At 40.7% G+C, this 17531-nt stretch overlaps 1 protein-coding gene across 4 annotated transcripts in view; it reads left to right on the forward strand.

Annotated features, from left to right (window-relative positions):
- The window catches only part of CEP112 (centrosomal protein 112), a 224113-nt gene that overhangs the window by 98483 nt on the left and 108099 nt on the right, over positions 1-17531 (forward strand). For all 4 annotated transcript variants that reach the window (XR_014153298.1, XM_081849579.1, XM_081849578.1 and 1 more), the window contains one exon: positions 4620-4802. Coding sequence is in view for 3 of the 4 variants with exons in the window: in XM_081849579.1 (XP_081705705.1) it covers positions 4620-4802 (183 nt within the window). In the remaining variant the exon portion in view is untranslated. The remainder of the gene's footprint in view (positions 1-4619; positions 4803-17531) is intronic.

A 17531-nucleotide genomic window follows, 5' to 3' on the forward strand; every position in this document is an offset into this window, starting at 1 on the left:
TTTTACTTAGTTTAGTTGGTCTTTCAAATATACGAGCTGTAAGGAGAACAAAGTGTGTGTGTGTGTGTGTGTGTGTGTGTGAGAGAGAGAGAGAGAGAGAGAGAGAGAGAGAGAGAGAGAACAAGAGTTCCTATCTGCCAGGAGCAGCTGCCTTAGATACTTCAAAGGTATTGGACACCACAGAGAAGGCAGCAGCTTTTCCTGCCTTTGAAACGGCTTCAGTGCCTGGGTCAGGCTTAAAAGACCCTCAGCACACAAAACTGTTATGGTGTGTATGTGTATATATTATACATTTCTCTTGCTGTTTGTGCATGTGTTTTGAATGCTTTTAATTTACACAAAACACCTTCTGGATGGTACTGACTGAAAGCGCTTTCATTAAAAGCCACAGGTTCTTGAATGTATAAATTTGCAGTATTTGGAATTTCAGAAATCCTGGGTGCTGTTCCAAACTTCTCAAACAAAGATATGCCAGGTGTATAATTTGATTCTCAACACTGTAACCATAATCCAAGGGGTATATGTTACCCCAAATGTACCTTTCCCCATCTCCTGTGGGGAGGGAAAGTGCATGCAAAGGCATTTCTCAATGGATACAAAAGCTTTCTTTAAAAGCGAATGGAACCACCATACAAGCAGATATCTGGATCAAGGCCTACACATGCCTTCAAAAAGAGGTGAAATGCTAAATGGACTTTTTGGTAGTGGCAAGCAACCTGTGGAACGCCCTCCCATCAGATGTCAAAGAGATAAACAACTACCTGACATTTAGAAGACATCTGAAGGCAGCCCTGTTCAGGGAAGTTTTTAATGTGTGACATTTTAATGTATTTTTAATCTTTGTTGGAAGCCACCCAGAGTGGCTGGGGAAACCCAGCCAGATGGGCGGGGGACAAATAATAAATTATTATTATTATTATGCTTAAGTCCCATTTCTTTCCTTATGACTTATGTGTTTGACATCCTGTTCCTATGCATCTGAGAACAAGGGCCAAGGTTCAGGAGTTCAGGATTAGCAAGAGCTGCAAAGTAGTTCCAACAAGTTTCCCCTCCTACTTGCCAAGGTTTTAATCAGTGGCAAAGAAATCCCAGGTATTCGTTAGAATCCATCTCCTTGCACACCACATCTTTTGAATTTTCCTGCTCTGTCCCAGCTAAATTGCTCCTGCATTCTGAGAGAAAGAGCAGGAACAATGAGGTCAGTACAATGCAAACACACCGGCAATAGCACTGAATTGTCTCCACCAATGTTATTGCACCTTACTGCTGCCTTACCACTCCCCCACTCTCTCTGGTATAAAGTAGTGACATAGCCAGAGGGGAGGTCAGGTGAGCACTACAGCTCCACCATGCTGTCCTCCATTGATGCTAGGGGCAATTTCCTCTAATATATCTATATTTAAATGTTGCTTTTTGTTGTTGTTTAGTTGTATCTGACTCTTTGTGACCCCATGGACCAGAGCACACCAGGCACTCCTGTCTTCCACTGCCTCCCGCAGTTTGGTCTAACTCAGGCTGGTAGCTTCGAGAACACTGTCCAACCATCTTGTCCTCTGTCGTCCCCTTCTCCTTGTGCCCTCAATCTTTCCCAGCATCAGGGTCTTTTCCAGGGAGTCTTCTCTTCTCACGAGGTGGCCAAAGTATTGGAGCCTCAGCTTCAGGATCTGTCCTTCCAGTGAGCACTCAGGGCTGATTTCCTTCAGAATGGATAGGTTTGATCTTCTTGCAGTCCATGGGACTCTCAAGAGTCTCCTCCAGGACCTCCAGCACCATAATTCAAAAGCATCAATTCTTTGGCGATCAGCCTTCTATATGGTCCAACTCTTTAAATGTATCACCCCTCAATTCCAGGTTTGCCATCCCACTGTAGTATATCCAAGAAATGAAACCCTAGATGGTTACTATACCAGGCTACAATTGGAAGACTTGTACAAGTGTGTCCCTGCTTCATCTATGAAGGATTTGGATCACCAGGGGTAGTGGCTAGGTTCAATCTCCACACTAGTAGTGTCACCAAATACAAAACATTACACTTTACCATACAAGTCTCTCCTTAAAGCATACAGGGTTTCTTCTCTCCAAGCACCACCCTGGGTTTCTGTAAATATTTGGACTTCCTCTTTGTTGTACACTTCCTTTTACAGTATCATAATGATGGATATTCTGCTAGTTATAGTGAAAACAAGCATATAGGAAAGAGAGGATACAGAAACTGATATTTGTGCTTTTCTCACTATTTTCTTTTTGATTTAAGAGTTCACAGATAGGGATACTTCATACATTTCTTTGATGAGCTGAAAGGGTTTAAGGCAATACCGCCCAAGCCATTTTGCAGCCTGAGGCAAATGGCAAGATGGCGCCTCTCCCCAGTCCTTGTACTACAGACTGGTCATTCACAGTGGTGACAGCACAGTGTCCTCTACTGCAACAGATGGCACAAGCTAGCTTAGAGGAAGTAGGTCAGAACACATGGCACACACAGCTCTGTCCCCTACTTAGCATTTTGCCACCTGGAACCTCACTCTGCCTCATGGTAGTGCTGTCCCTGGTTTAAGGGGACTAGAAAGGGCAGCATGGGTGAACCACCAGAAAATCAGTTGGCAAAGGGAAAACCGTGGTGTCCATGAAAGTCTTTCTAGTGTTGTTGTCATTTAGTCGTGTCCGACTCCTTGTGACCCCATGGGCCAGAGCACTCCTGTCTTCCACTGCCTCCCGCAGTTTGGTCAAACTCATGCTGGTAGCTTTGAGAACACTGTCCAACCATCTCGTCCTCTGTCGTCCCCTTCTCCTTGTGCCCTCCATCTTTCCCAACATCAGGGTCTTCCAGGGAGTCTTCTTTTCTCATGAGGTGGCCAAAGTATTGGAGCTTCAGCTTCAGGATCTGTCCTTCCAGTGAGCACTCAGGGCTGATTTCCTTCAGAATGGATAGGAGCTTCAGTTTTATTTTATTTTGACAAATATTTATGAGCCAGTTTTTAGAAGTTTGGAACAATGTGTCTTGATTCCGGCGCTCATTTTGCATGGAAGCACATCCTGTTCTGCTCAAAGAAGCTTCCTTCCATATAAGTGGATTTAGGCCTTGATGTGTTAGATAAAAATGTGTGAGTATGTAGGCAAGGGCAGGGGAAATTAGCTGGTTTTAACTAATGCGTAATTCCAGGTAACTCACTGCTGAATGTATCTTTCTTTTTCAGGATTAGAATTACGATGCTTTGTTTTTATTAAACTGTACAAAAAGATGTAAAGCACAGTGTGTAACACAACACGATTCCCTTCTGAGGTTGGAAATAAAATATTTAAAAAACCACACATTTCCCCTTAGTCCCTGAATAGGGAGGGGGCGGGAATCTTTTAATTGCAGTGTTACAAATGCACATAACAGCCATTTCCAAGGACACATTTGCAGCTGCCGGTGGCAGAAAATGCCGACTTAAAAAATGAATGCTATCGCTTTAAGATAAGGTGCTTGCGCACTTTTACCCACACAAACAAGATCGATTTTGAGCAGACTCCTACTGTTTGCTTTCTTTTCTGAAGAAGAAGAGGAAGAAGTGGGATTCTCACGCTGACTATAACCAACATATTCTCGATAACATGCTTTTTTTTTCTTCTCCTGAAATCCACCAAAACTGAAGAAAAATCCAAGTGACTGTTCTTAGCAGCTGTGTGGCCTGGAGTTCACTAGGAAAGCTGGCTTCCTGCAGTCCCCTATTCATCACCTGCTTCAAAGGCAGCCTAGCTGGCTATAGTTTGCAGGCCAGGTAGGGTGCCATTGTGCACAGCCTGGGAGGATTAGTATCAAAGCTGCGGCAACCAGGCCCTTGGTCTCGGGCTGCCATTCAGTCTAGCAGGGAGAGGCTAAGACTGGCCAAGGTCATCGTATCCAGTGTGGTGTGGACTGGGAAAGGATCCTTCCTGAGAATAGAATGCTTCTTATGAAATCATGGCGCAAGCTTGCAGCACAGCAGGTTCCCTCCTGAAACACATACATCTGTTTATGTTGGTGTACCGTAGCTGACAGCGGAATAATAGAGCTCTTGTTTAATGTGTGTGTGTTTGTGTGCGTATATATATTTCTCTTTAACAAAAATAATATATGTACAGTCGCCTAGATGGGCTTTTATTTTGGAGAAGTCATAGCAAAATATTTTAACAGATTTACCGATGCTTTTGTGTGCAAGCATGAAGAGCAGAAGAGGCTGATTTAACCATTTTTAATCTGCGTCGCTGCTGGATGTCAACAGCAGGATACTTGGGGAAACGTATACAGAATGCGACAATGGCGTGGGATTTTTTTTGGTGGTTTTTAAAAAAAAAAATTTAAAAAACTACACACACATTCTGACATCCATACAAGTACATTGCGTTTCAAGATGTGCCGTATTTGTTTAGCTGTCACGCTTAACAAAATTGCTCCGATTGTGTTTTTTATTTTTATTTTAAAAATAAAGACAAAGGTAATTCGAGGTAAGGATGGCGTAATAATAATAATAATAATAATAATAATAATAATAATGTGAACTTGAAATTGTGGAGGGTGGGAAATTAAGCTGTAAGATGAGTTGTCATGACGACAGGGATGTTCTATTGATGAACTGTACTCCCCATTGTCCAATCAGATAGTAGAGCTGAAGCTGGAGCATGAACAGGAGAAGACGCACCTATTCCAGCAGAATAACACAGAAAAGGATTGCCTGGTCCGAGAACATGAACGGCAAATTGAGAAACTGGAAAAACAGCTTCGGGCTGCCATGACAGAGTACGACAATAAAACCCAAGAATGCAGGAAGCGAGATGTACAGGTAATAATCAATAGCATTTCGAAAGTCATAGGCTTTTAAATAATACTAACAACAACAACAACAACAACAATAATAATTTTATGTTTTTCCAGTTTGGTGGTTAATGCACGCTTTTGATCACTTGCAAAACTGGCATATAAACACAAAATTTTCTCTCTTTTTCCTTCAACCGCTCCCTCCCCCTGCCACTGCAGAAAAAAGGCTTTAACTGCAAAAACCACAGGTAGCCAGATTAAGAATCCCATGGTGTGCAATAACTTGGCCTCTTATTTATAATCTTGTCTCATTTTCTTTCATGATGGACTTAAGCGGGGAGGTATTTCCTCCCTCCCACTTTATCTACAATAACCCCCTCCCCCCCTTCGGACAAATCTATTTTCAACATATCTGAGTTATTCGTATGGACTTTTTTGCTTTAGTTTTTCTCCGCAGGCAGCCTGCAAATAGCTTGTGCTTAAGTTTCCATTTGATTTCTTAATGTTTTGGGTTTGGGGTATTTTTTTAAATATTTTTTTGAATATGATTGACTTGAGTTCACCTGATGAACAGTTGAAACGCTTTGAATTTGGAGTTTTCATTAGGTATGTCTCCACCCCCCCATGTATATAACCCTATGTGTGAATGTCTAAAAAACTGATATATATTATATGTAATCACACAAATGAGCACACACACACGCATACACATACATGAATGCATTCATATATTCACACTTCCCAGTTCTATGGTCACTGTTGGAAGCCATTTGGCAGAATAACCTCCAGCTGTGGTAGCATTTGACTCTTCAAACTTATGGATGAAATGTGGACTGTCAGCATGGAAAATTATCTTTATTAATTGTTCCGTTTGAAACAAATCATTTTAGTTCATTGTGTGGTGTTTGCATTTATCATGCAAGTATATAGGCGTAGTTTATTATCAAGAATATATGTGCTCTGAAAGCCTGAAGTAAAGACAATAACTTGAAAGCATGTATAGTGATGTGATATGTGTATCTATCTATATCTATCTGCATTAGAATAACATGGATAATTTTATACAGAAATGGGCTTCTTTGTTTCTGTGGGTTAACTGCCATATAGTTTTCGCGTTTTGTATTTCTTCCCCCATTCTGGGTGGAACATGATGGCCGTGTTGGCGCCGTTCATTGTAAAATCTTAACTATTGCATTGGTCCATATCTAAGCAAAATTAACAGCTTACTTTATTATTTTGCCTCATGAAAGTAATATCTTTTACAAATTGTGAGTATGGGGTGCATCTAGACCATTATACATTTTAATAAATACGTTAATATATTAGAATTATTGGAACCAGTGCTTTTCCTGCTAGTTGGATATTTGCAGTGGATGCAATGCACAAAAAGTTTGACTGTAATCAGTAGGTCTTAAGCATTTAGTCCAAGTTCAGTTGTAATCATTGGGACTTATTTAATTGTGCACTTCAGTTCCATTGACAGAAAATTATCTATGCCGAATGTTGCTGGATTGTACCAGGCAGGGATATGACTTTTGAGTTGTCACTGTTGAAGCTGTTTCATCTTTACTAATCAGCTTGTATGTACTGCCTAATGAGTTCAATTCATGGTAGCCGTTGGCGATGATATTTTTAAAAATATTTATTTCATATATACAGTATTATTTTAGTAGCGCTCTAAATTATCCCTTGAGCTTGTATGCTTCCTGATGGTTCTGGTATATATTAGAGATTAAGCAATCCCTAATAAGCTTTCAAAATTGGTTGTTTTTCTATTGAAATGATTAAATTCCATGTTTATTATTTTTACTATTATTTCAGCGTAACTATCATGGCAGCTCAATAAGAGGAATGTACTTGTTCACAACTAGGCCACTTGTTTCAAAATGCTATCTGATGACTATTACTTTTATTAGGATTTTTTTTGGGGCGGGGGGATGAAGGACCAATCCTGTTGGATCAAACTGATAAATGGTAGTGATGTTACTGATAAAATATTCTATTTACACTTGGCTTTTCATACAATTGGTATTTAATGATGTGTTTTACCGCCATCTGCTAAAGCGATTTACATAGTGACATTAACAAAGCAATAGCAATGTGTGTCTAGGAAATCAGTATATATGAAAAAGTGTGACCCTCGTTATAAGGTGTAAGTTTTACGTGAACCATGTTTGTACAGTGTGACTTCACACCCCCATTCCCTCAACAACATAGTGGAAGCCATTTTGTTGAGCTAGCTTCTTCATATCCTTGTAATCATTATTCGTCAGATAAACATATTTTACTTTTTCTGAAAAACCTGAATGATCCATAGTTTGGTTGTTTGCCGTTACGGCTATGGAGGCATTTTCCATGACTCTTCCGCTGTAACCATAAGTGGATGCGGTTTTTTTAACCCTCCATATTGACGGGAAAGTTTCACAAAGTTCTGAAGAGAGGAGCATTTTGAAGAGTCACTAGAAAGGTTTACACTCTTGCAATGTACTGCTGAAGTCTTAAATTAACTACTGAAATAAACAAGATATTATAGACATTATTAATATAAGATACATTAAAATTGGTTTGCAACTCAAGAATGTGAAACTTGTATGAATATTTGTTAATACTAGTTAATATCCCCACAATTATATCAAAATGTTGCATATGTCCAGTTTTCAACAAATTGTTAACTCAAACTGAATTTTCTTGATTAGAACGAGTATCACTTTTATGTGGCTGATCAACAATTGTTTGTTTTCATTTTCATATACCATTTGAATTTCATTTTCTCACCACTATAAACATATGTCTAACCTTTTATCTCTTGTTGGGTGATAACATTTGGCAACATCAGCTAATCTCTTAAGGGGATGGTCACCTCGACATCCAGGAGCATATCTTTAGGGTTTTTGCACTTGGCAATAATCCTTCACTGGCATTCTTTGCAGGTCACTAATTCCATTGAGGTTAAATAGCCTCCTTACTTTGACATTTGGGAGTAAATGTTTTTATTAAACTCGGTTTTAATTCACTATGCTAACACTTGTTTATGTGCATAAATACTATGTACTTTATTTACACACACACAGTGTAATTTCCTCCCAAAGGGGCCCAGGGCAGCAAACATTCAAATTATAAAACAATTAAAACAATTTTTTTAAAAAATGCAGTACAGATGGAGACTGAGAATAAATGTGTGCATTATATTTCCATCTTTGGAGTTATTTTAATAACCAATGAAAAGTACTCAAAATGTGATTTCTAAAAACCATAACCTTGTTATTACAAATAGACATCTTTCTAAAAGAAAAGATTAGTGCTCTCTTTTCTAAAAAAAACACTTCATTGCCTTATAACCAATTTTTACCTAGCTGCCAGCAAATGTATCAGTTTCACCATCACACTCTTTCTTGATCCAGTTGTCACCTTTTCCCAAGCACATGACACATATTCTTGCCACTTCAAGGAGTGAACTGTTCACATCTGCTTCATAGTTGTATCTTCTTAATCCTTATTCCTTGGCTGTTTGACCTTTGGACAAAGAAGAAAGGAATGAACTTCAGAGAAATCACATTACTTTGTTCTGTTGTAAAATGGGCACCAAAAATGAAACCTTTTCTCCCATTTTCTGTTACAATGTGCTGCCCTGCCATTTTCTTCCACTCATAAATGTTTCAGCAATAAATAGAGCACCAGTAATGTCACAGAGGATTAGTAGTTAAAAAGTTGATATACTGTCCACTTGTCCCGGAACAGTTTCCATCCCATAAGGTAAAAGGATAAATTCCATCTCTCTCTCTCTTTCTCTCTCTCTCTCTATATATTCAAGTTTCAAGATGAATGAAAATAATAGCTTTATTAGTTCAGAATACTTTCAAAACTCTCATAAAATGAGAGAACTGAGCTTGATGAAATAGTGTTTATAGCCTTCCTTGCATTCTGTTCTTGCTAGTTTACTCTATTTGCCTGTCTTCTTTTCTGTCGCCCTTTTCCTGTTGTATATTTTCCTACTTGGTTTCTCTTAAGCTTCACTGTGCTTTGCTACATTTTTCTTCCATTTCTTACTCTATCTTTAAAATTCACTTCTGCCACCTGTTTGCTGCTTAATGGGTTCTTAAGCAATCATGGTGGTAGTCCATTTGGGGTGTAGCTCTTGCCCTCTTTTTATCACTATTTATTTGAAAAGCTAGTTTTAATCTTGATCTATGGTAATTTCAGTTTTTATTGAGAAACAACTCCATGAAATCTTGCTACATGTTTCCTGCTTAGAAGGCTTGTGGGTGAGGGATATGCCTTTTCCTGAAGTCAAAGACAACAGAGAGACCAATAGAGACATGCATATGAGGCCCCTTGGCTTGCAAGCATGCCCCTTGCCCTCTGGTACAGTTGTGATGAGGAGATGCAAAGCTGTCTCTTCTGGTTTTTTTTAAAATTTACTCCTTTCTGTTTTTTATTAATCGCAGGTTGTCTTGTCATGTGAACCATGCAAACTTGAAAATCATAGCTATGGTTTGTGGAAGCAACTTGACTTTCAACCATAGTTTATGCATCAGACTTGTTTTCAGTAGCCATAGTTAAGATTAACCAGAATTCAAAACTCAGGTGACATGCTAAACTGCAATTAAAGCACATCCTTCCAATTTCCTCCTTGTGACCAGGCCAGAGGAGGAGAAATGATGCAGCAGAGGCTAGACTCATTTTTTTGTAATGCCAAACAATGGTTTAGCATTACGTCTGAATGTTGCCACAGAGTTGTAAGTGACTTTGGTTACCACATTGCACATTCTGCTTTAGTCAGTAGACAAGAATTTCAGATATTTATCCATTCGCTGAAGATGCTGTCAGTTTGCATTTTCTGTGATTCTCATTGTTAGGACAGCTATGATATCTGTTCACTTTTATGCATATGAAATAAAAGCTACAATTATGTCCGGGACACACACACAGGAGTTTGTTTTTCAGTCTTGGCCACACTGATGAATTAGGATGCAGATTTTATTAGTAAAGCTTTCATTGGGCCTTGCAGCCACCTTCAGTTTTTCACAACCATTTCCTGACCATAGCCTGCAACATGGGACCTTGTTTAATTGTTTTTAAAATGTATATGTTCCTGTTTTCTCTTCGTTCTGTTTCACTCAGGGCATTTCTACTCTGCAGAGATCTAGGTCTAAGTCATTTGTTCTTCCTAGAGAATCTGAGACTTATAGGGTAGAGATCTCCAACAGTATTTTTAGCATTCTCATCAAATCACAGCTCCAATAATTGGGGAGGGAGCTGTGACTGTTAAAGTGGGATGGGACCAGTATAAATTTGTAATATAGACACGTTCCCACTCTCGTCTTCTTTCTTCCATTGCTGTTTTTCTCTTCATAATCCATGCAACACACACAAGGCTGGTTTGCATGTGATGTTAAATCATAGTTTAGTGTTTCAGAGACTAGCCTCAAGGAGCCTGAGCAAAACACTTGGCTTCTGCACTTCCTACACCTCCATGTGGCCTGGAGAAGGACTTCTGTCAAGTCTATTTTCACTTTTAAAGAATTTCAGCTTTGTATTAAGTAGAAACCAGGAATCCTAGATTTAAAAGAACCCTGGCTAGTTCGATAAACTGCTTTCATAACTCCTGGCTTAAAACTGGCTTATTGTGAAATTGAGTAGAGTTTATCTCGTATGTAATGCTAAGCTGAGCTTCTTGAAAGGTGAAACTAAACTCACTGAGTCTCCTCCTCTGGGTCAAGTGGGAGGAACAGCCACAGCAAACTATTACTAGGTAACTTAAGATTCAAATATTAAGTGTGGGCATTATGGTAATCCAAAATCTCTGCCTCAGGTCTGGAGAATTATTCGCTTTTATAGATCCATTAATTCTTAAGTTGCTTAAAAGATGTTGAAAATACAAAAAATAATTTGTGAATATGATTCTGAGTGGTTGGTTTTCTCAAGTGCTAAAATGTTTTCCTATTTCTCGCTGCACAGTTGATCCCAAGGGACAGGCAACAAAGAGTAGGTGAAACAAAATCTCATTAGACCAATTTTTGTGTGTGTTGTAATATGCAAGCTTTCAAGTTTCATAGTATTCTTAATCAGCCATAATACTTTATTTTATTCCTTGTGTTGGAGCTTATTTACCAGTCAGCTGTGGATGTTTTCTCTAGGTTGATCCAAAAGAAGGCCAACATTCTGTTGAATTCTGAAATTCCGAACTTGGGAAAGCCCATTCCTATTGAAGCCCAGTTGTCCATCTAGCCAAGGGAGCAGACTCTGCTTAGCTTTCCCCTTAACCTTTTCTTTGGATACTGATATTCTGTATTAGCCTTGTTATACAAGTATCTGAGAAGACAGTTCACTTTTACTTTAGTACTTGTTCCCTAGTTAGGTGCTTCTAGAGTTTTCCTATAGTACCCTTTGCACTTTTCCTAGTCTACAGGAAGCCTCTCTGTCCTTGCACCTGTCTGCTTAGCCCCCTCTGGCTCTTGGCAGAAATACAATAGAGTGAAATGGCAACTTCCAATCACAAATCAGGGATAATCTGTGGTGCTACTGTTGAGATCATGGAACAATGTAGGTACTTGAACTTGCCCACTGGGCAAAATTATTATGGGGACTCTGAATCAGAACCTATCGAACTCCTGGACTCTGTGCTTCAGAAAGCAAGTTTGTGGCCTTAATGATCAGTAGGTTTACGTGAGATATAAGATGCCCTCTGACTTCCAAATTAACAGCAGTTAAAACCTTACCGTTCTCTGTTTCTCAGATACATTCTTACGGGAAGGCAAGCTTTCAGAACCAGGGATCATTAAAAAGGTGGATATTGGAACCCCATCATTAGTACACACTATAGGTTTATATTTAGTACACACTATACGTTTAAAGCACATGACATCTCCCAAGGAATCCTGGGAACTGCAGTTTGTTAAGGGTGCTGTCAATTGTAGCTATGTGAAGGGTAAACTACAGTTCACATGATTTAGAGGGGATAGTCATGACCCTTAAATGTATGGTGTGCATACAGCCTAAGGTACTCCGGCAAAAAATCAAGAACCAGATCAGGACAGTCCGTCACTAGGGTTGAACAGGTCTGAAACATACGATGTGGGCATGTCCAATGATACACATTTGTTTTGGTCTGACATTGTTGTCTGTGTCAACTTTGTACTAGTGAAATCCTTGATATTTGCTGATGTTTATGTGCTTTTAAATCAGATTCCTGTAGTGTGGGGATTAGCAAACAACAAAAGTGTGTTTTATGAGTCCTTGTGGTTGCTAAGACCTCACTGCCCTTTTTGCATTCGAACATATTCCTCACAAATGTGGATACCTCTCTGGACATTTGGAAGTCTAATATCTATATATTTAAATTAAGAGGGACTTACTGTATTATCAGTGTGTATTGATGGGGTTGTTGTTTTTCTTTAACTCCTCCCTCCCATTTTTTCCTTGTTAATTTTTTTATGGGGTTGGGCAGATCCTTTACAGTTGGTCTGGCCCAGGTCTCAGAGAGGATGAGGCCAAGGCTGTCCCATTCTGTTTCCAGATGGGTTTTTAATGGGAAATGCTTAAAAATCTGCCTGGAAACACACTTTTAAAAAAAGTATTTAGAAGGTCGTCTGAGGATTGTGCGTTGCCTCGATTCTCTCCCTGCTGCCTGCCACCTCATGCTTTGAATACACATACAACAAGCTCCCCTAGGAGCAACAGGGTGTAAACAGAGGGCAGCCATATTTTGACTCCCGTAAAGTTCCCCAAGAGCCATAGAATGCCCTCAAGTCTCATCATTCTCAGGGGAACTTGCTGCATGTACATTCAAAGGTGCCCAAGCACTAGCTGCTCAGACTATGGGTGGTGCTCTGTTTGAGAAAATTTAAAAGGAGGAATGGGAGGGGGGAATAGGGGAATAGGGGAAGGAGGCAGCACACAATCCTTGAAGGAATAAAGAAATTACAGATTATGGAGCATTGATATGATCCAGGTCATGTTCCACCAGGATCAGATCAGGTGAATCTACTGTGGAATCCAAGACAAGCAGATTCCTCTCCCATCTCTATCTGACATAGCTCTTTAAAAGAGTTAAGCATGAAAAACAGGAAAGGAGGAAGTACATTAAGAAGGTGATAGAGGCCCTGGCATTTATACAATCAGGAATTCACTGCTGGTTTCTGCAAAAAAAAATCCAACATAGTGCAGTAGACATATTAAGAGACAATCCTGGAAGCGGGTAGGAGAGGGTTTAGGTAAAGGAAAAGGAAATAGTTCTTAGACTTCTTTAAACATTAAAACCATAGCCACAGTGTCTGTGGTCTGCCTCCACAGTTGGAGGAAACCATGCTTCTGAATCCTGGTTGCTGGAAACCAGGGGAGGGGAGAGTGCTCTTGTGTTCGAATCCTGATTGCTGGTTCCCTAAAGGCAACTGTTCAGCCACTGTGAGAACAGGATGCTGGACTAGATTGGCCATTGGCCTGATTGAACAGGCTTTCCTAAGTTCTCACGTTCATGCTTCTGCAGAAAAAAATTGATTATACAGTTCCATTGATACTTAACACAGTTTGTGGTGCATGCATCTTTCTGGATTGTTCTGGGTTGGAGTAGTTTGGCACATGGCCTCTTGCCTATGCAAACTCCTAAGGCAACAAGTGTGCTGTGGCACCCTGGGGTGCCTTGAATGATGGTCAGGGTGCCGTGGGCAACATCGGCCTCTGTCCTTCTTTCCTTGCCTCCCTCCTGTGATGCCCTCCCACGTCTTTGCCTCCCAGAGGCTTCCACGGCTGTTTGTTGCAGCAGCCCTGGCTACAAGCTCCCCAGGCAAATGGTGCCTCTGGGGCTGGCCAGGGGGTGCTTCCCAGGGCCCTGTGGGGCAGTGTGAGGAGGCACCTCTCTTTGGCGCGGGGTGTGCAGCTCAGAGACCAGGGGTGGTAGCAGTGGCTGCCTGGAGGACTCCCAAGGAGAGGGGAGAGGAGAGGAGAAGAGAGGAGGCTGAGGGAACACTCCACAAGGGAGGGTATTCTAAAAGGGGTGAGGGGCTGCTGGCTCTGTAGGCAAGTGGTGACATAACTGGGTTCCTGAGCCCCACAGGGGTGCTGCAGAAAGAATGTGTTTGGTCAAGGATGCTGTGGACCCAAAAAGGTTGAAAACCTCTGTCGTAAGGGAAAGAACTTAGGTTTGCTTTTGCAGCAGCCTCTCCATGTCATTTTCTAATACAGTGGTACCTCGGGTTACAGACACTTCAGGTTACATACGCTTCAGGTTACAGACTCCGCTAACCCAGAAATAGTACCTCGGGTTAAGAACTTTGCTTCAGGATGAGAACAGAAATCATGCTCTGGCTGTGCGGCAGCAGCAGGAGGCCCCATTAGCTAAAGTGGTGCTTCAGGTTAAGAACAGTTTCAGGTTAAGAATGGACCTCCAGAACGAATGAAGTACTTAACTCGAGGTATCACTGTACTTGTTGAACAGCAGATTATTTCAAATAGATTCACCTAAAATAATATGGCTAACATTTGTTATTTAAAGCTTGCTACCCTATTCTGTATAGGTCAATTTATTTAGAACACATGACTGTCATTTCTTTGTTTTCAAAATCAAAGTAATTCACTCTTTCAGAAACAGGGAGCACCTGAAAAGCTGTCAGTGTTTTAACATTTTTTGTAGATTTTTTTAAGATGATAAAATAGCCGTTGGTTTCATAGCATGTCTTTAAAGCAGCATGCCTTTCAGATTCCTGAAATTCAGGTAGCAAGTTAGCTTGGGGCTAAGGGGAATACAAGAACACTATAGCTCTTCCTTTGAAGCACTGAGTCATTTTTTGGATCTTTCAACTCAGTTTGGCCCAAATTACAGACACTGTTCATACCTCAATTACTTTAAATTTGAGAAGACTTTTTGTGGTACTTAAAAGAAGTCAATATGCAAAGGGCGATGGAGAAACTGAACTTATCAAAGACATTGTAAACTTAAATTTATTTGGTTGATATATTTTCATCTGTTCTACACTATCTGGTGGCAATGTATGACCAGGAGTTCACATATTTTGGCTTTTCCTAGTAGGCTGCTATTCTTTGTGCTTGCCACAGGGGCAGAGGTTTCTCATACCACACTAAGCTTTGGACTAGACGCAGTGTTTCCCAACCTTGTGCCTCCAGCTGTTTTTGGACTACAATTCCCATCATCCCTTGCCACTGGTCTTGCTAGTCAGGGATGATGGGAGTTGTAGTTCAAAAACAGCTGGAGGCACAAGGTTGGGAAACACTGGACTAGAGAGCAGCAGCATGAGTTTGTTATGTTGCTTTTGTCTGTTGTGTTGAGCTTTGGAGTAGGCAGCCTCCAGAGAGAACCACTCTCTCTCCTCTTTTGTACAGGAGAAGAGAGGTATTGGAGCACACTGAGCTTTAGATCAGACAGATCTGCTGTTGCAAAGCTCAGCATAAGTTAGCGTGCTTGCCCTTGTGGGAAGCTCAGGGGAGAACTCTCTTCAGTGTCTGTCATCCTACCTCACCTGAGATCTAGGACTATTGTCTCTAGGAAATGGATTTTTGGAGGTCTGGTGGTTAATGTCCAATTTTTTCATTCTGACAAAAATGGAGGTTAAGCAGGCCAGATGTTTTTGTTTATTTAGTAGAATACAGTGGTACCTTGGGTTAAGTACTTAATTTGTTCCGGAGGTCCGTTCTTAACCTGAAACTCTTCTTAACCTGAAGCCCACTTTAGCTAATGGGGCCTCCTGCTGCTGCTGCGCCGCCGGAACCCAATTTCTGTTCTTATCCTGAAGCAAAGTTCTTAACCTGAAGCACTATTTCTGGGTTAATGGAGTGTGTAACCTGAAGCGTATGTACCAACCTGAAGCATATGTAACCCGAGGTACCACTGTATAGTGTGCTGTGTGATCATTTGGAGGAAGGGTGAATGCTTCCTATCTCATCTCTTTTTAAGCTTGAGGCATTTAGGATGAGAAAAAGAAGGACTTAGACCAATCAATATCTCATAAGCAGAGTTTGTGAGAAGCCAAAAAGATGCTTGTGAATGTTTCTCATTCCCCATGCTACTATAGAGATAAGCAGGAAGAAGATCATATTATCCACTCTGGGTCATCCTAGTCAGGAATTGCCTCATTAACCAGAGCAGGGTAACTAATGTGTAGTAACAGAGTGATTAACATTTCAAATAGGGAGTTCCGGGAAGCTTGACTTGTAGTCCGACTAGAAAGCGCGTTCCTTATTTGTAACAGACGGGGAGGTACAAAATAGAAAGGACTTCTTGGCTGGAAGCCCAAGTGTTAAACATCCCACTATATGCTTATCATAATTGTGTCTTGAAATCAGATTTTGGTTTGCCAAGATGAATTCCAGTTTCAGCTAAGACATTGTGTTTTATTGTGTGTAGATTGTGAATCACTGGTTTTCTCACTCCATTGTTTTGAATAAAGGTTGTTCTTGGAAGCTTCAGGCAGAAATATATAAAGTGACATCTTCTCACAAGTATTTTGATGCCGCCCATTTTTGTGTATTTGGTAGGAAATGAATAACAGGCAGAAGTTAAGTGTAAACAGAATAACAATGGAAATACAATTTGATAGATAATGGTACAATATAAATTTGTGGGCTTTGCATATCACGTATAACTGAAAATGTGCTATATTTATAGTGTTCACCTGGTGTTTATTATTTCCCTTTCTTTCTTTCTTTTTCCTTTTGCTTCCAGAAAATTTTTAATTGTTGAAAGACTACTTTGTCCTTTGTACAGTTACAGGTTTTGACCATTAATCTATTTTAATCAGATATATATGATGCATTTTGTGGAAAGGTCCACTCAGCATCAGCCAACCAAACACAAACTGTCAATTGGCTGATCCAGATTATGATCTCTTACATTGACATGTTGCTTATTCATCCTTCTTGAGGCTACTCCTCTGTTCAGTATTTCTCCCTTCTCTTTGCACTTTGGCAGATGCAGCTTGTGATTAAGTTATGAGCTTGGAACAACGAGCAGTGACTGGTGCAAATGTAGGATCTGCATATAGGCGGGCTGAGTGTAACCCTCTTGCCATGGTCTGACCACTTCCAGGGAAGTTTGGACTATTGTCTGCAACCTTGCCCTGCAGTGGTGGTGGACCAATTCAGATGGTCTGCCCTTGACACCTGTTAGGTCACACAGTTCTGCCTACCAGATGGTGAATGGCCCTCATAGCATGTTGAGAGCAGTTTGCATGGGGCTTCAAGAATAATGTTGCTCAGCCCTATAGTGCCTTAGACACAGCAGTTTTTGCAAGTCCAGTTGAGTTGTCCAATGCAGCACCTTCCCATATTTTGTGGAATTAATTTGGGTTTATGTGTCTTGATGGTGTAGACAGGATAATGATGTGACCAACTTCTTGCTTTCTTGACCCCTGTCCATCCTGGCTGGTCAAAGCTAGTTTGTGTGGTAGGACGGACTGACTGACTGGGTGGGTGGGTGGGTCCAGGGTATGGTGAACATGGTTCTATTCAGTGGAATGGAGCCTGCAGCCCTTAAGCGGTAATGAAGAAGCCTGTTATGAACTCTGTGGTTTACAGTAAATACTGCCAAGCCGCATTCTTGGGCACAGTGGTGCAGAGAGTGATGGCAGAGCAGTTGCAGGAGTTTCTTGATCTGGATTCTATCTGGATTCATTTCAATCCGGGTTCAGGCATGGTTTAGGGACTGAATCAGCTTCGGTCACCCTGATGTGTTGAGAGCAGGACAGAGAGGGAATGCATCTCTACTCCAGCTTCCTGACCTGTTGGCAGCTTTTGATACACCTGA

The sequence above is a fragment of the Podarcis erhardii genome (genome assembly GCF_964252035.2).
Source record: "Podarcis erhardii genome assembly, chromosome: 2".
Taxonomy (NCBI): Eukaryota; Metazoa; Chordata; class Lepidosauria; order Squamata; family Lacertidae; genus Podarcis; species Podarcis erhardii.